Below are 23,706 nucleotides of genomic sequence, written 5' to 3' on the forward strand. Positions count from 1 at the left end.
GAAGATTGGTATCACCAGCTGCTGGTTTCTGTCCCTGCACTCTAGGATCTTAACAAGCTCTCGGAGGCACCACGCGGAGTTCGAGTAGTTCTTGGAGAAGACTATGATGGCAATCTTTGAATGCTCAATTCTGTCGAAAAGAGCAGTGAGGTCGTCTCCTCGGCGGAGTTTGTCGTCGATGAAGGAGTCTATTCCTCTAAGGCGGAGGGCTTTTTGGAGATGGCCAGTGAAGTTGTTGCGTGTGTCAAAGCCTCTGAAACTGAGAAACACGTCGAGCTCTGCAGAGGAAGAAGGAAGAGACTCCATTGGAGAGACGATTTGATGCAATTTGTCAAGCCTTCTGCTCAATGCTAAGCTCCTCATAGCTTGTTTCCAGAACTTCGTAGATATCTCCATGTGACTTGCTTGTCAGCCTATCCAATTTATCTTCCCAGTACTGATTATCCCTCTCACAAAGATCAGACCCTAACACCTTAAGCGCCAAAGGGTGTCCCTTAGCATAATCCAGAACCATATTTGTCAAACCTTGAAACTCTTTTAAAGGGCAGGAGTCGTTAAATGCATTCAAGCAAAAGAGCTTCAGGGCTTCTCTATCATTCAACTTAGGGAGCACATATTTTCGACCCTTGACCGCCTGGACTAGCTTACTATCTCTAGTAGTTATGATGATTCTACTTCCTCCCTGATACCATTTGGAGTGCCCCATAAGATACCTTATCTGCTTCTCATCGTTCACATCATCAAGCACAATAAGCAGCCTCTTGCTCTTAAGGCGACGCTCAAATCTTTCATGTGCATTTCCAGGAGCTCCAATCTCTAGCTCTCTATCATTAAGTAATGTAGAGAAGAGTTTCTGCAGCAAAGACTCTAACCCGCTTCTACTCGAGTTTTCACGGATGTTTGTAAGAAAGCAGCTACCGTCGAATTGGCCTCGCATTCGTCCATACAAGCAATCAGCAAGAGTAGTTTTACCAATTCCGCCCATTCCAATAACGCCAATGACATGAACAGAGTCCAAGTCATCGCAACATAAAAGCTTTTCTAGAGTCCCTAGACGCGAGTCTACTCCCACCAGACCTTCGTTGCCAATGGGGGCCAAATCATTCAGTTTCTTGAATGTGTCAACAGCAATCTCGTCCACAAGTTTGGCTTCAGACGTACTATCAAACAAGAAGATGAACAAAGTGAAACCAAAGTCAATAACCAAAGTATATAAAAAATAGAGATCAATGTCAGGCCGCTATAAGATTTTGAGGGTAATAAATATTCCCTCAATTTCATTTTAGTTGTCAAGGTAGAGTAAAATCTTAGTTTCAAAATAAATGTTGTTTCAGAATTATCTATGCAAAATATATTAACTATATATACTATATGATTCATTATATTTTCTAATTTATTTTTCAATCGGTTAGAATATGGTTGAGTATATATGTAATGATGTTTTTATTTATAAAATATACAAAATTAAATATTTTATTAATCTTCGTGCACAAAACAATTAAAATGAAACCAGTGGAGTATTTAGTTATTTACTAGTGACTTTGATAATATAAAGTAAAATCATACAGATCTATGTCTTTCCTTTTCAAAAAAACTGGAGATCAAAACCAATGTTTCACTAGGCACTGCCCAGTTCCGACCCTAATCAGTGCAGATCCTTTATAGAGAGCATACCTGAACTCATTGACTACATAGCCGGAGATGTTGAATGCTGTGGTCAGTGCAGCTTCCCACGTTGAAGTCTCTTCCTCCTTAACTTCCGTAAAACTCTTCTTTGGAACATTCTTTAATTCGGACTTGTCCACTTTGTAGAAGATTGGTATCACCAGCTGCTGGTTTCTGTCCCTGCACTCTAGGATCTTAACAAGCTCTCGGAGGCACCACGCGGAGTTCGAGTAGTTCTTGGAGAAGACTATGATGGCAATCTTTGAATGCTCAATTCTGTCGAAAAGAGCAGTGAGGTCGTCTCCTCGGCGGAGTTTGTCGTCGATGAAGGAGTCTATTCCTCTAAGGCGGAGGGCTTTTTGGAGATGGCCAGTGAAGTTGTTGCGTGTGTCAAAGCCTCTGAAACTGAGAAACACGTCGAGCTCTGCAGAGGAAGAAGGAAGAGACTCCATTGGAGAGACGATTTGATGCAATTTGTCAAGCCTTCTGCTCAATGCTAAGCTCCTCATAGCTTGTTTCCAGAACTTCGTAGATATCTCCATGTGACTTGCTTGTCAGCCTATCCAATTTATCTTCCCAGTACTGATTATCCCTCTCACAAAGATCAGACCCTAACACCTTAAGCGCCAAAGGGTGTCCCTTAGCATAATCCAGAACCATATTTGTCAAACCTTGAAACTCTTTTAAAGGGCAGGAGTCGTTAAATGCATTCAAGCAAAAGAGCTTCAGGGCTTCTCTATCATTCAACTTAGGGAGCACATATTTTCGACCCTTGACCGCCTGGACTAGCTTACTATCTCTAGTAGTTATGATGATTCTACTTCCTCCCTGATACCATTTGGAGTGCCCCATAAGATACCTTATCTGCTTCTCATCGTTCACATCATCAAGCACAATAAGCAGCCTCTTGCTCTTAAGGCGACGCTCAAATCTTTCATGTGCATTTCCAGGAGCTCCAATCTCTAGCTCTCTATCATTAAGTAATGTAGAGAAGAGTTTCTGCAGCAAAGACTCTAACCCGCTTCTACTCGAGTTTTCACGGATGTTTGTAAGAAAGCAGCTACCGTCGAATTGGCCTCGCATTCGTCCATACAAGCAATCAGCAAGAGTAGTTTTACCAATTCCGCCCATTCCAATAACGCCAATGACATGAACAGAGTCCAAGTCATCGCAACATAAAAGCTTTTCTAGAGTCCCTAGACGCGAGTCTACTCCCACCAGACCTTCGTTGCCAATGGGGGCCAAATCATTCAGTTTCTTGAATGTGTCAACAGCAATCTCGTCCACAAGTTTGGCTTCAGACGTACTATCAAACAAGAAGATGAACAAAGTGAAACCAAAGTCAATAACCAAAGTATATAAAAAATAGAGATCAATGTCAGGCCGCTATAAGATTTTGAGGGTAATAAATATTCCCTCAATTTCATTTTAGTTGTCAAGGTAGAGTAAAATCTTAGTTTCAAAATAAATGTTGTTTCAGAATTATCTATGCAAAATATATTAACTATATATACTATATGATTCATTATATTTTCTAATTTATTTTTCAATCGGTTAGAATATGGTTGAGTATATATGTAATGATGTTTTTATTTATAAAATATACAAAATTAAATATTTTATTAATCTTCGTGCACAAAACAATTAAAATGAAACCAGTGGAGTATTTAGTTATTTACTAGTGACTTTGATAATATAAAGTAAAATCATACAGATCTATGTCTTTCCTTTTCAAAAAAACTGGAGATCAAAACCAATGTTTCACTAGGCACTGCCCAGTTCCGACCCTAATCAGTGCAGATCCTTTATAGAGAGCATACCTGAACTCATTGACTACATAGCCGGAGATGTTGAATGCTGTGGTCAGTGCAGCTTCCCACGTTGAAGTCTCTTCCTCCTTAACTTCCGTAAAACTCTTCTTTGGAACATTCTTTAATTCGGACTTGTCCACTTTGTAGAAGATTGGTATCACCAGCTGCTGGTTTCTGTCCCTGCACTCTAGGATCTTAACAAGCTCTCGGAGGCACCACGCGGAGTTCGAGTAGTTCTTGGAGAAGACTATGATGGCAATCTTTGAATGCTCAATTCTGTCGAAAAGAGCAGTGAGGTCGTCTCCTCGGCGGAGTTTGTCGTCGATGAAGGAGTCTATTCCTCTAAGGCGGAGGGCTTTTTGGAGATGGCCGGTGAAGTTGTTGCGTGTGTCAAAGCCTCTGAAACTGAGAAACACGTCGAGCTCTTGATATGAAGCAGGGAGAGACTCCATTGGAGAGACGATTCGATGCAAGGAGTACCGTCAAGAATAGATCTCATAGGGCTACTCAGGGTGATGCAGTCAGGCGTGAATCTTTATAAGGCATGTAGAATTGTCGGTTGTAATATCGTCTATGTAATGTTTCTCGTAATTTGTAATAGCATAATTAACCAGACAAAAAAAAAAGTTGATATTGTTATCTTTCTTTGACATTTTCTAATTTGACATCTTCTGTGTCATGAGTTAAAAGGTCAATCTCTATAGGTGGAGTTTAATAATATATTATATAGAAAATTTATGGTTTCACTGTACGTGTGCATTGATGCTAATTTATGTTTATTAAATTGTGAAAACATATATTCATCTGTTTGTTTACCAGTTAGGTTTACTAATTGTTCAATTTTTTATTCCTTTGTAGTCAAATTTTTTTTTCATTTCAATTAAATGAAATTTTGTTCAATTATTTTTTCATTTATTTTGTTCATTAAGTAGTCACTAGTTGAAGCCATTGATTAGCTAAAATATATAAATCATCTTGAGGAAATACATAAAACAGTTTGGAGTATAGTGTATCAATTATCAGTGAGATATTAGAAATAATTAATTTGATCAATGGGATAGTATGTTATTATAAATTTAATTTTGCCAGTTGAAGGATCGATTTAAGTTTTTATTTGAATTAATATAATTTTTAATTATATATTTTATATAATTTTTTAAAAAATCAAGTTTCCGCGCTTCAATACTGTTATGATTCCGTATATCGACTACCGATTTCATGTAACATATACAATTGTTTAATAGGTGGATGTAAATGGGGATGAATGTGCCAAACTAACCTCTAACAAAAAAAAAATCAATCTTCAAATTTGTGGTAGTAGTAATAAGATGGTTTTGGCATAAAAGTCAAAATTGACCTAGTCAATTTCAAAATCGTTCAGTGAGAAAACCAATTTTGGGGTAAATCTTTTCTTCAAGCAACATATTCCTTCAATCCACATTAAAAAAAAAAGAGAGAACAAAAGAGGTCAGAGCTGCCTCGAAGATTTGAGAAAAGAAGTCTGTATAATGAGACTGTTAGGATATACAGCTAATGAGAACCCCCCCTTCTTCTACACACAGCATTAGCCAAGACACCGACCGACATGAGGCAGAGACGGCAGCTTCAGATCCGTGGTGATCGTCCTTCACCTCTCAGTGTCCACAAAGACTCCCACAAGATTAAGAAACCTCCTCCTCATCGAGAGCCGGTGGTGGTCTCCTCGCCCAAGGTCATACACACCCCATTGAAGGATTTCAGAAGCGTCGTCCCCCGACTCACCGGGGTTGACAACTCTGTTTTGGAATTAGAATTCATTTCCGCCTTTGGACCATCTGCCTCGAGAGGTTATCAAGTCGTAACTATATACAGGAGAGGTGACATAAGCAATGATGATTTCAATAAGGTCGTCAGGCGACTCACAAGGAATCTTAACTCTGTTTCAGACCTTAGCAACTCTGCCTCTGAGTTTAGCACACCTGCTGCTGCATCATCCGCCTTGAAAGAATATGATGTCGTTTTGAGATACAGAAGAGGTTGCATAAGCAACGACAATTTCATCACCCATCTTCATGCAGCCTTCTACCGGAGAGGGGTCTCTCTCCGTGAAGACATCGATGAAGTGGACGCAGTTCCAGAATGTAGGGTTTTGATCATATTCTTAACCAGCACATACGTCCCTTCCAACCTCTTAAACATTGTTGAACAACAAAGTAAAAACCCTCGAGTGGTTTATCCGATTTTTTATGGAATATCACCATCTGATTTGATCAGTAACAGCAATTATGTGAGACCTTTTCACCAAGACGAGGCAAAAAGGTGGCAGGCTGCTTTGGAGGAAATAACTCAGATGCATGGCTACATATTGACAGATAAGTACGTGATTCATTGGTTCTAGTTGTTGAAAGCCTTGGTTAGTCATTCCTGTTAGTGTTAAACGTTTCCTCATGAAAGTATTTTGTGCACCATCTAATGGCTTTTCACTGCTCTATAATCACTCATTGTGGGGGGTTTTTTTTTTTTTGTGGTACCAAATCACTGATTGTGGTTATATAATCTTTGTTCTGTTTTTAAATTTTATGGTTGCGGTTATATGTTCTTTGCTCTATTTTATGTTGAGATTTACAGTATGACTTTCTATGCTATAAATTTGTAGATACTATATATATATATATATGTGCCGTGTCCGTATAACACTTTTAGTTTTGCTGTTCCGTATCCGTCTCGGTGCAACATAGATAATCATTCGGGTTGTATAACTTTGATATTTCATCCTCATCTTTGTCTTGAAGATTATTGACTCGTATACTCTATATACTTCATACATCGCAGGTCCGAGTCTGACTTTATAGACGAGATTGTCAATGATGCTTTGGAGGTGCTACGTTCCAACTATAAGAAGAATATTATTGGGATGGATATGCAGATAAAGGAGATCCTGTCACTGTTATGCACTGAGTCTCAAGATGTTCGCCGCATAGGTATATGGGGTGCGGTTGGTATAGGAAAAACAGCCATTGCTGAAGAAATTTTCCATAGAATCTCTGTCCAATATGAGACTTGTGTCTTCCTCAAGGATCTCCATAAAGAAGTCGAGCTAAAAGGGTACGATGCTGTGAGGGAGGAACTATTGTCTAAACTTTTAGAGGTAGAACCAGATGTCATACGTACTTCAAACATTAAAATGAGTTTCTTGAGGAGCAGGCTTCAGCGTAAAAGTGCCCTCGTAGTTCTCGACGATGTGAATGATTTCAGGGATGTTGAAACCTTCGCAGAGATGCTTAGCTATTTTGGTCCAAGAAGCAGAGTAATCATAACGTCTAGGAACAGACATGTTTTTATACTATCCAAAACCGATCATGTCTATGATGTCAAGCCATTAGAATTTCCTAACTCTCTACATCTTCTGAACCCCGGAATATTTCAGAGTGGTCTGTCACCCGAGCTTTACAAGACATTGTCACTTGAGCTGGTCAAATTCTCAAATGGAAATCCTCAGGTTCTTCAGTTCTTAAGCAGATCCAGCAGAGAATGGAAAAGTTTATCCAAAGAAATTCAAAAATCTTCAGCCATTTACATTCCAGGTATATTCGAAAGAAGCTGTTGTGGGCTTGATGAAAACGAAAAGAGTATATTTTTAGACATTGCATGTTTCTTTAGAAAGATGGATAAAGACGACGTTGCAATGTTGCTTGATGGATGTGGTTTCTCTGCACATATTGGGTTTAAAAACCTTGTTGACAAATCACTGTTAACCATATCACACAATACGGTGGACATGCTCTGGTTCCTCCAGGCAACAGGCCGAGAAATTGTTCGCCAAGAATCTATTGACAGGCCAGGACACCGCAGCAGGTTGTGGAATGCTGAAGATATTAGAGACGTATTCCTAGACAACACTGTAAGTAACCAAGACTATATTTTGTCTTTTTTAACGTTCTGCACTTAGGTTTATTCTGACTTTTTTTGTTTTTTATTTTTGCTTTCAGGGCACGTCAGCTATTGAAGGGCTTTTCCTCGACATGTCGCAGCTGAAATTCGATGCAAGTCCCAATGTATTCGACAAAATGTGTAATCTTAGACTGTTAAAGTTTTATTTCTCCGAGTTGATAGAGAACCATGGAGTGTCTTTACCTCAAGGTCTTGAATACTTGCCGACCAAGCTAAGGCTTCTGCACTGGGAACACTATCCTATAAGCTCATTGCCGCAATTTTTTGATCCGAAGAACCTCATAGAGCTTAACATGCCAAGTAGTTGTGTGAAGAAACTTTGGAAAGGCAAAAAGGTAATGTTCAAGATTACTACTACTTGACTACTATGTCAATCAAATATAAGAAACCATGAAGTTGTTGCTGATATTTGTTTCTCTCTTTTACAGAGTCTGGAAAACCTTAAAAAGATGAGACTCAGCTACTCCTGCCAATTAACAAAGCTTCCAAGACTTACAAGTGCGCAAAACCTCGAGCTTCTTGATCTTGAAGGTTGCAAGAGTTTGGTGAGCATTAGCCACTCTATCTGTTATCTTAAAAAGCTTGTTTCTCTGAATCTGAAGGACTGCTCGAATCTGGAGAGTGTACCATCTACAAGTGATTTAGAGTTTCTTGAGGTCTTGAATCTTTCTGGCTGCTCGAAGCTAGAGAATTTTCCGGAGATCTCACCAAATGTGAAAGAATTGTACTTGGGTGGGACTGTAATACAAGAAATACCATCTGCGATCAAGAACTTGGTACTTCTTGAAAAACTTGACCTGGAAAACAGCAGACGCCTCGTGATTCTTCCAACGAGCATGTGCAAGTTAAAGCATCTCGAAACGCTGAATCTGTCAGGCTGCTCAAGCCTTGAGCATTTTCCAGACTTGTCTAGAAAGATGAAATGCTTAAAGTCTCTGGATTTGTGCAGGACGGCCATTAAAGAGCTACCCTCCTCCATTTCATATCTGACTGCTCTTGAAGAAGTAAGATTTGTGGGATGCAAGAGCCTCGTAAGATTGCCTGACAACGCCTGGAGCCTAAGATTCAAGGTTGAATTTCGCCAGATTGATACGGAGAAGTTTTCGAAACTGTGGAATAGATTAGGTTGGCTCAAAAAAGTTCACATCTCCTAGTTCCTTCTCCTATACTCCTTGTAATTGACACAACAAAGATTGTTGCTGTTGTCTAGAATGTGAAATATATGAGAAGAACTAAGGGCTGAATCCTCCTAAGTCTGATTCTTTATCTGAATGTAGAGAGTGATATTTCATTATGTGGATATCTGGTAAATGTTTGTTATGTTACTTGCGTTCTTAGCTTTCTTATATAATTTTATGATATTGTTCGATTGATGCTGCTGTGGACTTGTTTCTTGAATATTTTTTTATAGGATTTAATGATCGATCATAACTAACAAGGTATAAAGTTTTTTTTTCCGAAAAATTAATCTTAAAATACAGAAATATAGATGAATTAATTTGGGATCTATAATGGGGAAGTCATATATACCGCTGTTCTGTGGCGGCTCAATCCAGGCAGCATAATGCAGCATCTCGTTGGTGTTTGAAGATTCAACACAATAGCCGTCATGTCTCTTACAAAAACTCCTTGTATTTAACGAGTATTTGACCGGATGATCCGGGTTTATATGAGAATCCCACACATACACAATGTCACTCATATCTCTTGGGAGCCCATATGTCATAATGTTTGATTCATCACTGATAAAGCTGGACAAACCATCACATATTTTCTTCTTTTCCCAAACCAACCTCAACCGGTTAAGTCTAAACATGATTACTCTCATCTGCCCTCTACCGGAGACCGAATCTACTAGATATATGTTTCCTTGGTATTCGGTTATCCACATGAGATATGGGCTTAGGTTCGGAAGTGGCACATAAAGAGTATCCCAGGTACGTGCAACTGGATCGTAAACCCCTAGCCTATTTTGATCAGGAAACCAAAAATAACCATCAAAGAATACAATATTGTTATTTCCATAAAATTTAGAAGGTGCCAGTTTATTGACTTCCTCGGTGACCCATTTAGCTGCACCGACATTCCAGGTGTGGATGAGAAAACGATATGGTGTGCGATTACTAATGCAACACACCACAAAACCTTTGCTTGTAGGAGCACAAGAGAGCGAATTCTGCTGCTCCAAAGGCTCCAGTTGCTATCAAACTTGGCAACGTTATGTGCTCTCGAGTAATTAAAGAAGAATAATCTCTTAATGCCTTCATGGTAATGTTCCATGAGTAACCACCCCTTTTTGGATTGACAAAGTCTTGCATTAAAATACACAAGCAAGGGAGAGCGATCTCGAACAGAAACAGCTATATCATGCCATGTCTTACAAACAGCAGAAGCACGAATGTTGTCTTTCATAGAAAGGCAAGATAGTATGAGAAATAGAATGTCCCTAGGGAGATAATTTTTCTCATTTGCAATTTCATTCTTCTTCCATGGGTTTCCAATGATTTTGAAGATTTTTTTTAACCTAGTGACACCATGAATCCAAACCATTAGTTTCTGTTATGATAGCCCACTTGCTAGAAAAATTTGGTCGTACAACTTTTTGTATTTAATTTTATACTTACACGTTTTGACAGATGCAAGAAGAAGATATGCCAAACACACAGATGGATGAATACAATAAACAAAAAGAACACAAAGATTTAACTTGGTTCACCAATAGGATATCTTCACATAGCAAAGATAGACTTTTATTAATGGAAGATTTACAAAAATCTGTCTACAAGAAGAACATATCAAATTGCTCTCTATTTCAGCAGCTAGTTTGATTTAGAGGGAGTACAAATATATATATATATATATATATATATATATATAGTTATCTACTTATTTCATATGTTCTAGAAACCCTGACATTATTAGGCCTCAAATAACTAAGGCCCAACAGATTCAAGTTTCTTAAAACATCAAAACGCTAGATACAACTTTTCAGAAATGGCCACTTTTGTATTCTAAATAACTAATGTTTATCTACAACTCCAAAGTGTTGAAAACATATTTCTGAAATGGAGTGTGCATTGTAGATGAAACACATATTCAAAGCATTACAACATTACACAATCCTGAGGTAACGTACAGTTTTCTACTATTTCTGGAAAATATATCTATGAAACGATGGGAAAAAAATGCTTTAAACATTAACGATATCTACAGTGTACCTGAATCTTCTATATTAAAAGAGACGTACCATTTTTATTTACTATAAAATAGTCATATTAGGTCCATATATCTATTTGATTTTTTTGCATTAACATTTCTAAAGAATCTAAATAATTATAAGGATATTAATAATAAATCAATTTAACTGTAAATTTTTTTTTTTTTAGTTATAGTAAAATCTGTTGAGAAAAAAAATCTAACCAAATCTTATAAAAATTCAAATCTTTTATAATTAATAAATGATTAATTTTGTAATTAGTAATATAATATTACTATAAACTAATTTTATATAAAATGTATAAAAAAACAAAATATAATAAAATATATGATATTTTTACAAATTTTATAATTATAGTCCATATTTTATTAAATAGAAGTAATAAATGAATTAAATATGAAAGTTATATTAAATTGGTAAATGAACATAAATAGATTGATATTTTCATTTAAAAAATATAATTCACCTTAAAGGAATTAGAATATCATTCACAGTTTATAAAAATTAAAATTAATAAATTGGGTAACATTTTTATATAAAAATGAAACTGTTAACATATATTAAACTTTATATCTACAACTACATATTATCTATTTATTTATTTTGAAAATCACAATAATATATCATCAAAAATGATTATATACAAAATATAATATGAAAAAATTATTTTTATAAAATAAAAATTACTCGCACGGATGTGTAGATCAAAGTCTAGTTCTTTTTATTTTGAGATTGCAATTGCAAAGACGGAAGTTTAAAAATATATATATATATATATATATATATATATATATTGGCAATAAGAGTAGACAAAATATTTGTGGGTTTTATAGTTGCACTAATTCTGTCAAAATTTTGTATAAATCATTTGACTTAATTTTTGTCTAAAAAGATCTCTATTGCCGTATTAATGATCAAGATGTAACTGAACTTTACAATGATATTAATTAGATATTGTTAAAAGGTTTGTTATTATAGTTTACTTGGGTAAACCCGCCCTACGGACGGGCATGTGAATGAATAAATCATTTAAAAATATTTTAAATTGTAATGAAAATTCTGAAAATCTCATTTTATTATCAATTAAAATAACATTACTTTAATTATTTGTGTTGTTATTATTATTAGACAAATATTATCTTATCTTTTAAAGAAAAATCTATTAAAATGTTAATGGCTTCATTTTATTGTTTTTAATATTCATTTTATATGGCAATAAAAGAAAGTAACTGGATATGATAATAAAAACTTTTTATAGTTATTTCTTTTCTCTTATACATAATATTTAAACTATTAAGAACAATAAATATATTTATATTTAGTTCACCCATGATCTGTGGAAGTTTAACCATGATTATTAATCAAATTCTTATATGTAACTCATTGCATCACACACATGTAGATATATTAGTCATGGGTATTGTGTAGAAGATAATATAACGTTATCTCGGTATCACTAATTGTAACTCAATGCATACAAATATGTAATAGACAATGTAGACATGTAGAAAAAATAATATAATGTTGCAATATTGTTTGTATGTCAGAGTAGAAACATATTTCGGTTGTTTTAGAAACAGTTTTAAAAATGGAGAAGGGAGTTAAGAAACAAATAGGAATTTTTTAGAATTTGTAACAGGTTCTCAAATATTTATCTATTGGTAATGCTCTAGTGTAAAGTTGAACATTACACAAACTTAGTTGTATAATTAAATATATACGATGGAAAAATATAATAGTATGACTGTTGATAGACTTGAGACAACAATTTTTGATAAATTATCTTGGTAACGGGAGTTAACCGAGGTTAATCAAAAGCGATGCCCATTATTAAAAAAAAATTTGGGGTCAATACTTAATAGTAATGATAATTTATTTTAGTGGGACACACGCTATCATCCACAAAGTTTCATTAAACATAACAATGTCTTCAGAATTCGTAATTGAAACAATGTCTTATACTTAACCATATACAAAACAAAACTAAATCTATATTTCCATGTACTTGGCCACAAAGTTTCATAAAGAAGCAGAGCTTGTTGATAATAAGGTCCATATGTTTAACGCCTCATTTTATCTGAATACTTTGTAGAATATTGACAACTCCTTCGGGGTTGAGACTAAACAAAGATCAGTTAAAAACATTGAGACACATTTTTGTAATATTCACCGTTTGGTTGACGAAATAAAAAAAGCAACCAATGGAGACTATAAGCAAAATTCAGTCAAGGGGTCTAAGGCGAGGCATAATCACATTAGTTATCAGACATTAAGTTTTATTTGATTGTTTCTACTCACTCCGTTAGGAGTTGCCCGTGGCGGATGAGTTTGTTGAGGTATGAGGTGGCTGTGTGATCCTGAAAATAGCGTGCATTCACAATCACCGCCGGCATCGCTTCTGTTGTATCAACAGCTCCACGACTGGTTATGACCTATAGAAGAAATACACCAATGGCAAACACTTCGAAGTTCTCATCAACTATATGCGTATGAAGAAGTATCTTGGTGGTTCACTTGGCATGGTCTTCTACTCTTCCTGACATTAATTCACATATATTCAAACGAAGAAACCTATGAATCAATTTTTCATCAAAGAAGAGTAGAAGAAAACATGTAAGAATGGGGTTTTACCTTTAACCTTTTAAGTTTCCCTTCCTTTGTTCTTCTACGCTTGAAAACATCATCTATAACCCTGTTTCCTAGAGGGTCAATGTAATAACCCTCACGAGCAGATATAATTTTGGTCAAGAAAATTCTTTAAGATCAGTTTGAAGATTGATCGATCAGAATTTAAATAAAAATCGACATGGTGAATTAATCTCGACGGGGCTGTCTTTTGGTCGAAAAACCATCTCTTGATGGTTCTGGTAGAGTGTTAATTACTATCGTTGATTTTTATTCATGCTGGGTGAGTTTATTCAGAGCAGGACGAGATTCGAATGATGAAAAATATTTAGTCGAAACAGTCCGGAAAATATCGACAAAACTCTTAAAATTATTTCTGAACAGTCACATGCTTTGCACCTTCTAGCCTACTTGCTTCCTCAGTAATTAGGTCACATGACCTACACCTACTTGCTTGCCTGCTTGCTCATTAGAAGTCACATGCTGGTCACAAGCTACTTGCTTCAGCTGCTTGTAGCTTTCTTCATGGGAAGGAAAAGTTCAGCTGTTTGTGCTGCTTGGTGTGCTGAAGCATGTCACCAGCTGTCTAACTTCATCTTTGTCTTTTGTGGGAGCAAACCCTCATCTGAAGCAACTCCTTATGATATAAAATACCCTCTTATCTCCTCTGGACGTTCATAACCTGCAAGAAAAACCAGAGAAAAATTCAGAGAGAAAGAGAGAAAGAAGAGAGAAAAATCTGTGAGAAAAGATTCATGAAAAATTCAGAAAAATATTCAGAGAAGAGGAGTGAGCATGGACAACTCTTTCTCACCATCCTGTGACTTTAATCAGTGAGTTTTGGAGTGTTTAAGAGCTGAAGATTTGGTGTCCTGAAGTTGAGAATCACCTATGTTCTTCAGCCTTTGATTTTGATCGGTAAGATGGTTGTGGATCAGTTTCTGTGAGAAGTTTTGTTGGTTTGCCTACACTGGATATAAATTCTGAATAAATCCAACCATGTATTCTTGTGGTGTTGATCAGGTTAATTCGTGGTTAGCTTGAAGAGAGACAACCAGTCAAGTTTAATTAGTTGAGTAAAACCGGTAAGCTTCAGCTTCTTGATTCAGCCATGTTTTGATGAGAACCAATTGATGTATGTTGGTTACCTTGTCAGGATCAGTTGTCTAAGGTCTTGTTCTCTTCAGTCTTGGTTGGTTTATTATTTAATCAGTCTCATAGAACCAGTAGACGAACTGTTAAGAATTATGGGAATTAAACAGAACTGATTTGATCTTGTTTAGAACTGAATTGAGCTGAGTATGTTCTGATCTGATCTGAGCGGAGCTGTCTATGGTCTGAAATTGTCTTGAACTGATGTCGTCTGAGTATAACCGAGTTAAGCTGTTGGGAACTGATTAGAACCGGAGTTAGCTGAGCATGAACTAAGCTGATATGAACCGAGTTAAATTGTTAAAGCTTGAACCGAGCTGAACATGGTATCAATCTGTCTTGAACCGAACTGATATGAGAGAACTGAACTGAAATGTTATGAACTGAGTTGAGTTTCTTCTTGAACCAGACTACTGAACCTTATGTTCCAACTGTTATGTTTTGAATTCAGATGGCCAAGGAGAGTATTCGGATCAGCCGGATCCTTGTGATGGTTCTGAACCGAGAGTGATCCAAAAGTGAAGTGTGATTAGCTTGAGCTCGAGTCTAGTCTTCCTTAACCAATCTCATGGATTTAAAGGTGAGTCTAGATAGATGATGAATGAATTATGAATGAGTATGCATGATTGCATATTGAATATGGTTGATTAATCATGAATTAATTAAGGGATAATAATTGATTAATTAAGGATTAATCATGGATTAATTAAGGAGTAATTATGGTTGATTGATTAAGTATTCTCCCTTGATCTATATTTATATATGAAGTATTTATCTAGTTTAAATACTTAAGAATTAATAAGAATAATTCTTTGAGGTTATCCCGAGCCTTAGTACTTGTTCTCAAGTACTAATATATAAGTATTCTATTAATAAGTGTGAATCATGTGAAGTCTTATTGTATATTCACTCTCCCGAAAGTCCCGCATTGCTGTGAATTGGTCCTGCGATATGGATCAAGGTCATGAAGACACGATGATGGGGTCGCACCCTGGAGGCCGTGTAACTGCATGCAGCGTTGGATGTTCTATCTTGGAATATCTGATGGAGATGATGGTTATATTTATTCCCCGTTAAGCTCGGTTAGCCTTGGTGGTTTTCCGGGTTTAGCATATATATATATATTAAGAGTATGAGTGATTGGCGGGTATCGTGGAGGTGATGTTTAAGATAGATTCACATGGATGGATTGAGAGGCCTTATATTAATTATGGAATATAATTCCACTGCATTCAAATGGTGTTGATTGCTCGGGATACTATTGATATGTGTTTGGGTGTGGGATTAGACTCACTGAGTAAACTAGTTACTCATGACTCATTTGATATGCAGGTAACCAGTAGGTGGGAGACCTTTACTCTAGGACGGGAAGGAACGGTATTAGCCAGCGGTAGTTTTATTATCCTTGCAAAGTCATTTTGATATATCTTATGAATAAGATTTGTAGACCGAAAACCTCGAGGTTAATTTATAACAAATTTTGTAAGATGATTTTGAATGATATATAAATAATGTTTTTTTTTAAAAAAGTACGGGTTTCATATGATATTAGTCCTTGTCCGGACGAACTAACTATCAGGTATTGCTTTCTCGGGTTGAAAAGCCTAGAGTGGTATCCGATAGGAGCGTTGGTGTTCTTTGATTGTTGGTCTAAGGCGATCGGAAGTATTCTGAGAATCTCAGATCGACCATCGAGGAACATCGACCGTGTCATTTCCGGTCATCTATGATCGGGGGTGTCACAGTCAATGTCCGTGATATTCTCTGTTATTTCATAATCCTCTTTTGCGGCTTCTGTAGGGTCTTTCTCAACAACCTGTCCTCCTGATGGAGCCCTTCTCCCATAGGTTTGCAGTAACGGTATAGCATCCCACAACTATCAAGGATCAAAAACCTTCTTATCTATCCACCCCTCAAGTTTGACAAACATTTAGACATACATACCATCAAAAGATAAATATAATACAGAATCGTAAATTGCTTACGTATACAGATGACTGCCTCCATGACTCTGTGACTTCCTTAAGTGTGTCTTATGATGGGCCAAAAATGCATCAATCTCCAATAAATTGCTTACGTATTCAGATAATTTTCACAAAGCTGCAGAAAACACAATACTATGAAAAATCAAAATCACAGGCTCCAACAATCCATAAAATAAGAGATGATCGACTGAAAATTTGTAGAATATAAGGCTTAGAGTAGGGATCAAGATGCCAAGGTGATTTGTGGACTGGAATCTAAAAAGTCATACCTGAAAATACATCACTTATGAGCTCATATTGCTTCTCTAGCTGTGACCACAAATCATAAGTTGAGAATTGGTCACAGTCCATCTAAGAACTTAAAATTGCAACCGAAAAAGGAAATATCCCGTAGCATTTGGCTAGGTTTGGCTTGCCTTGACTGTTCATCATCTTGCTTGCCTTTATCATCTTAAATATGTTCCCATGAAACTCTCTAAAGACATAAGATTTTTCTCAATGATGGATCAAAGCTTCAGACGCTCTGATTCGTCAATTACCGTCTCAATGCCTGTCCTTCAATCTTTGGCTGCCTGCAACAACTCTCATTACACTTCGATAACTACCGCCGTGACGCAACATCCCCTCACTCGCACCTTCTCAAGTCTTACACCATGGAGGGTGGATTTGGAATAGGGTTCGTCAGAATAGCTCCGGTTAAGCCAGTAAAATATTTGTAACGTAGCCGCAATACACCGGAGGATGACAGAAACTTTTATCAGCTTTCCTTTCGCTTGTTTTACGGGTCAGTTGTGTCTCTGATTAACTCTGTAACCAAATTGCGTTCAATTTGATTGCATCTAACTATTAGCTGATGGCGGAGCTTTGGCAGTGGGAAACCACAGCTGCGGCCTGCGGTAGCCACAGTTTGCGATGCACCCTTTTGATGTTGTCCGTTCGAAAAATCAAGGTCTGAGATTTTGGTACTCCGATCCAATATAAGAAACTTGATTTTAGTTTGAAAATTGCTTACTTGGTTTTAGTTTTGTCTTGCATAACACTCCCGAAACTCCATATTGGTTTCAACAATTTGAGGTTCGAAAACATAATGAACCCTAAAAGTGGATGGTCGTAGTTCTCGAAGACGAAGACTGTCAATATTGGGCTCCTATCATTATTATTTCTATCAGCCAACTTGAACAAATGGGGTTAGCCCAAAGAAATCAAATCCGTAAGACCCAAACAGAAGACAAACGAAAAGCAAGAATAAAAGAAGAATACACGTGTCATGCTGAAAAGAGAAGAATTAGTGACGTGGTGCAAGGAAAAGAGAGATGCCTTCTTCTTTATGTAATAAATTTCTTTTAATACTGCTAAATCTTATTCCGAAATTATTAAATTTTAATTTTTAAATAATTACATTTTTTTATGAAATGGAAATTCAAGGCTATTTATTGTAAGTAATCAAAGACGTGTATGTGTAGGTTTTTGGTGATTTTATATTTTAACAAAATTTAGTTAATCAAAATATTGTGATTTGCTCTTTTTCTTTTCTTTCTATAAAATGTTCCTCGATAGCACTGATTTTTCATATATTTTTGTCAAAGTAATTGAATTCACAAAGCATTATTTTCTCGGTCCATTTTCCACCTATTTCTTTTGTCGAACCATGCTAAGCAAAGATGCACGGTTAGAATGACCCTCATCGCACAGCTTAGTCAGTTATTCTCTTGGCATTGCTTTGTTTGGCAAAGCCATAATGTCTTAAAACAAGGAGGCCATACGGAAAGTCTTTTTTTTTTCTAACTTCGTGAAGAACTCAATTTTATTTTTCCCTCGTTACGAACAAGAAAGTGGTTTGAAAAATCATTTGTACACTCCCTTCGTTCTACGAACCCTTGTTGATTCTGAACTTCGTTTGCAAAGGAACCGGACCAACTATTCATTTTTGTCTTCTTAATAGTTTTTTTTTTCTTTTTTTTATTTAAATATAAATTTGATTTATAACTATTAGAATGTATATCACTTAGGGCTGCACAAATAAACTGAATCCAAAAATTCGATCCAGACCCAACCCGGTAAAAATGAATTCGAATTGATCCGAACCTGGCATAATACCAAATTAATTTTTACGGTATTTCGGGTTATGGGTTTTACCCAAACCCAAATGGATATCCAAAAATTTGAAAATTTAAAATCTCAAAAAATAACTTGTACCAAACCCGATCTAAATCTTTTATATGTATCCAAAACATGCTAAAATATTATTGAATACTTAGAATAATTATCTATTACACGAATAATTAAATCAAATAATTAATCTAATATAACTATTTTATTTGGTGAATATTAATGTTGTTATGTTTTGAAAATAGATTTATAACGTTAAAACCCTCAAATACATTTTTTGAGTAAATACTCCCAAACTAAGTATTTAGTGAAATATCCCCCAAACTAACTTTATTTAATGAATTAAATCCTCTGTCTAAAGTGCCGGTCATAACTATCACTACTACCGATAAATCTTTAGTTTAGAGATTTTTACATTAAATAAAGATAGTCAAGGGATTTTCCATTAAAGATCTAAAATATTCTAAAATATGTGAAAATATAAAAACATTATCTAAAAATTAGTAACTTAAAATTTTAAAATTAGCATTTTGAAAGTTTATGCAAATAGATGAGTTTGATTTATTTTGAAATCAACATTTATGTATAAATTAAAATTAAAAAACCACAAAATAAAATAAAAAGTATATAAATTTTTGTCGGTATTAGTGGTTCTTTTGACCGACAATAGAGATAAAATAATTATTTAAAAATTAGTGACAAACATTTTCAAAATTAGCACTTCAGATCAATTATGCTGCATTGATGTGATAGATTTATTTTAAAATTCAAATTATACGTGGGAGCTAAAACCCGCAACTAACAATTTAATGTGAATATAGCCTAGTCTGACTAAACCTTACTCCATTCACATTAAATATAATTGTGAGTTTTAGCTCCCACATATAATATGGATTTTAAAATAAATATATCTCATTGATGCAGCATAATTTATTTGATGTGCTAGTTTTGAAAATGTTAGTTACTTGATTTTTAGATAATTAGTTTATATCTAGTGCCTGTCAAAAGAATTACTACTACTTCTACAAGTAAATCTTTAGATAATTTTTTATTATATTTTCTGGTATTTTACATTTTCAATTTATACATAGATAATGTTGATTTTAAAAGAAATCAAACTCATCTATTTGCATTAATTTAAAGAATGATAATTCTGAAAAATTTTAAGTTACTAATTTTTAGTTAATGTTATTATATTTTTGATTTTTCAATGGTAAAACCTTAACTATGTTTATTTGATGTAAAAACTCCTAAACTAAAGATCTAAACTAAAAATTTACCGGTAGTAGTGGTAATTATGACCCACACTGTAGACAGAGGGTTTAATTAATTAAATAAAATTAGTTTGGGGGTTATTTCACTAAATACTTAGTTTGAAGAGTTTTTACTCGAAACAAACTTAGTTGAGAGGTTTTAATGTTAAAAATCCTATAAAGTTTAAATAGTGTTTCTTTACAGAGTTGCTAGTTGCTAAATTTAATTTGTATACGTTTCTGTATGATTCTCGTTCGTACAAGACTTTGGTTCGTTATGTTTCATGATTTATCTGATGTTGTCATGTATAGGTCAAAAAGAGTCTTTTATTGTTGATAGACGAGCAGGGCCGTCTCAAATTATACTAAGGCCCTGTTCAAAAAAAAATTAACTATATATTTAACAATGTAATAAAATAATTTTAAATGTTAATAATTTTATCTATATATATTTGACGTTTCTCTTTTAATTATAGATAATAAATTTAAGAATACATTAAAAAGTTAAAATTTTAAACCAAATTTATATATTTATTTTAGAAATTTTCTTAAGTATTTTTTTTATTTTTAAGTTTGCGCCCTGTTCGACCGTTCCACTAGCACATGCTATTAGACGGCCCTGTAGAAGAGCCAGTTCATGTTGTTTTAGGCTTGATTCAAACGTTCGCATATGAGAACATGGAAGAGTGGTGAAATTGGCCGTTTCCTCCCACAGAAAAGTTATTGATCATTTGATATCTTCTAGTCAGTATCGACTAGCTTTTCTAAACTTTTCCAATTCATTCAATAGTTTAGACAATTCAAGTTCATCAATCTCGTGCTTTGTTTTGTTGTTGTTTCAGAGCACAGAAGATATCATCATCGGCGAACAGGCGAGTTGGATTCATGAATCTTTCGATGGTGGTAATGGCTTTGGTGGTGAATGGTGATGATGGTAATGTAACTTGAGGGTTTGTTCGTATTGTTCTAGGGTTTTGTTGATATCGGAACCAGAGACTATGATTCCTTCTTCTTTACGTTTCCATAGTTTCTCTATTATTGTTTCTCTGACGTGATTTTTTTTTCTTTTATTTTTGGATTCTATCTGTTGTTTTATTCTTTTTCCTCTTACTATTTGAGAAGAACAAAATTATTCATTAAAATGTCAAATTGTTCTAAACTTTCATTGTAACCTCCGAAACAAAGCTTCGCCACCACCAGAATCTTCAAAAATTGAATAACAATGAATTTGGGTAAAAAAACTAAAATCCTCTAAAACTTTTTGTGCAATACACCCTCCTAAATGCTATTGAAATAACGGATTTACATTTTGCTCCATTATTACGACATATGTTGGATTCCAGGAATTTCAAGCCAAGTGTTAACTTTCTTACAAAACATTATCGTCCTTCATACTGGCATCTGTTGTGATGTATGTGTGAATAGGATTCAAACTTTTATAGAATATTAAATTTACATAGCATCAGAAGATAAGAACAAATGACAAACGTATATGCATGTTTCAATATTAGGTAAACACAAGTACATAATATTGTTAGTTTCTATCTCTCTCTTCTGTAAAGGTTCGGAATTTCTTTCTTCTTTTCCCAACTAAATTAACACGTTTTCAATTGTTCTGGTTAAATGTATCGTGGTAACCGGAGTATGAGGTTGATTGTTTGTGGTTTTTGAATTGGTTTTTGATTTTAGTTTTTCTAAAAACCATTTTTTAGACAATCAAGTTTTTAGATAAATAGATTCCCTATAATCTAGGGAAACTAGTTTTTTCAAATAACTGTTTTTTCCAAAGAAAAACCAAAATCCAAGTTTTTGTGGTTTTTTTCAAAAACTCACGACAGTTTTCAATTTTTTTTTAATTAATGTTTTGCTATATTTATTTATTAATACATGATAAATAAATAAAACAATAACTAATACAAGCAAATCAGATTTAGTAAAAAACATTTGTTTAATAATATATAATACAAAAATAATATCTACTAAGAACATTTCTAAAACTTTTCCATAAAATAAAATTAATATTTTAATTTTTTTATGTAAAGGTTACCTGTTTTGTTAATAAATATATTGCTATTATTTATTAAAAATTTCTGATATATTCTTTTAGTAATTTAAGTTTGTGTAAAATAATAAATGTTTCAGCTAAAACTTCTTAAAAATAACATAAAAATTTTTTTAAAAAAAATAAATCAGAATTTAGAAACAAAAAAAAATAATCTAAAATCATATATAAAAATCCAGAATAAACATTTTATTTTCAGAATAAATATTTTATTTTTCAGAATAAACATTTTGTTTTTCAGAATAAATATTTTGTTTTCAGAATAAACATTTTGTTTTTCAGAATAAACATTTTAATTTTAATAAAAATTATTTTATTAATTTTAAAAGAAAAAGCAGAAACAGATAGTATTTTATTTTTTTATTTTTCAATAACAGATATTTTACTATTCATAATATTTAAAATTTATTTTCTTTTAAAAGCAAAAACCAGAAACTAAAAACCAAAATAAAAAATCACCAATCAAGTTTTTCAAAAAACCAAAATCTACTGCAAAATCAAAAACCAAAAACTAAAAACCAAAAACTAAAAACCAAAAACCAAAATCCAAAAACCAAAAACTAAAATCTAGAAACTAACAAAACAATCATCACCTATATCGTTTTCTTTTGAAATAGTGGATGGAGAAAAGAGAAGAAAATATGGAAGTGTGCGACGAAAAAACAAAAAAGTATAAAAACGTGTGTGGTTTTAAGTTACGCCTTGACCATTCATTATTCTCTACGCATTGTATTACGCTTTCCACAGGTAATAGATATACATCGAACGTTACACGTTCTGGCTTTTTAAAACTTTTTTATGGGTTGAGAATTAAGAGAATGAACTCTACACATTAACAAATCTGAGTGAACTTAAAACAAAATAAAATTGTGAGTGTTGCTAAGTAAACTTGTTTGGGTTAATAAAAAAGATACGAATTGTCTAAATCAGTTGTCTATAATGTTAATTGGCACATATATTCCTCACCAAGTTATAGATGTCTGTGGTAAGACAAAATGAAAAAGGAACAAATGCATGAAGGGGGTTAGTAAAAAAAAAAAAAAACAAAATTAAGAGTTGTAAGTTAACTATGGTTGCTATTTCGAGAAAAGTTCATCCGTCCTGTTTCTTGCAGAGTTTTTCATAACAGAGTGTGGTACTGATTTATGAATGAAAAAGAAAATTATATATGTATGCGTTTAGTACATGACTTTGATTTAGTCATACAATCACATTATTATTATATATGTATGAGTTCATCAAATAAATAATTACAAATTGGTTGTTCATCAATATATAATGTTAATTGTTTTATAACGGTCTGGATTTTCAGATTAACTCCTGTTTGAGAAATATGATGATTTTTTACGTATAATAATAATAATTACGAGTTGATCAGAACTTTTTTTTTTTGCTAAGTTATGTCAAACATCAAGACGCATTCATGATCATAAAGAGAAAAAAAGTACGCACAAAAAAACACTAACCCGAATTTTCTGGTTATACAAAAGAATACAACATTAGTGACTGATTAGTTTTTGTCTGAGAAAGGGGGTAATGACTGATTAGTTAACATAAAACTAGGTAGTTGCCCTCGATTTCACGGATATAAATATTTTATGAAAATTAAATATTATGTTTATAATTTTATAATTTTGAATAATAATCATAACTATTAAAAATAATCTTTTTATTTTAAATAGATTGAAAATTAAAAGTTTTGGTATTTTATAATCTTAGAAGATTATTGAAATATATTGTTAATTCTATGAATTTTATTATAAGTTTCCAAAAAGTCTTTTTATGACATAATTTTTTATTAATAAAACAAAACCAAAGATTAATGAACAAAAAAATTTATTTTATAACACTTTCTATTTTTGCTTATTTTCTTACCATTTTATTTTATTTAGAAGTA

The 23,706-nt window shown here is 33.9% G+C and overlaps 3 protein-coding genes and 1 long non-coding RNA gene across 4 annotated transcripts; 1 reads left to right on the top strand and 3 right to left on the bottom strand.

The window, feature by feature from the left end:
• Positions 1-331: 331 nt before the first annotated feature.
• On the bottom strand, positions 332-2,437 carry LOC106404070 (disease resistance-like protein DSC1). The gene is made up of 2 exons (XM_013844827.3): positions 1,675-2,437; positions 332-1,160 (listed from the first exon to the last, which is right to left on the bottom strand). The coding sequence occupies exons 1-2, from the start codon at positions 2,205-2,207 to the stop codon at positions 332-334; spliced, it is 1,362 nt and encodes a 453-aa protein (XP_013700281.2). The 5' UTR covers positions 2,208-2,437.
• Positions 2,270-3,928, bottom strand: LOC106404069 (disease resistance-like protein DSC1). The gene is made up of 3 exons (XM_048740386.1): positions 3,486-3,928; positions 2,337-2,971; positions 2,270-2,283 (listed from the first exon to the last, which is right to left on the bottom strand). Exons 1-3 carry the CDS (start codon positions 3,926-3,928, stop codon positions 2,270-2,272), a joined length of 1,092 nt encoding a protein of 363 aa, XP_048596343.1.
• Positions 3,929-4,114: 186 nt separating this feature from the next.
• Positions 4,115-8,779, top strand: LOC106402945 (probable WRKY transcription factor 19). The gene is made up of 4 exons (XM_013843766.3): positions 4,115-5,831; positions 6,288-7,356; positions 7,445-7,741; positions 7,835-8,779. The coding sequence occupies exons 1-4, from the start codon at positions 5,062-5,064 to the stop codon at positions 8,558-8,560; spliced, it is 2,862 nt and encodes a 953-aa protein (XP_013699220.2). The 5' UTR covers positions 4,115-5,061; the 3' UTR covers positions 8,561-8,779.
• Positions 8,780-16,042: 7,263 nt separating this feature from the next.
• LOC125578333 lies at positions 16,043-21,915 on the bottom strand. Its single transcript, XR_007316406.1, has 3 exons — positions 16,655-21,915; positions 16,386-16,500; positions 16,043-16,276 (listed from the first exon to the last, which is right to left on the bottom strand). It is a non-coding gene; the product is annotated as an uncharacterized LOC125578333 (long non-coding RNA).
• Between the last annotated feature and the right edge of the window lie 1,791 nt (positions 21,916-23,706).

Source organism: Brassica napus, chromosome A9 (genome assembly GCF_020379485.1).
Source record: "Brassica napus cultivar Da-Ae chromosome A9, Da-Ae, whole genome shotgun sequence".
NCBI lineage: Eukaryota > Viridiplantae > Streptophyta > Magnoliopsida > Brassicales > Brassicaceae > Brassica > Brassica napus.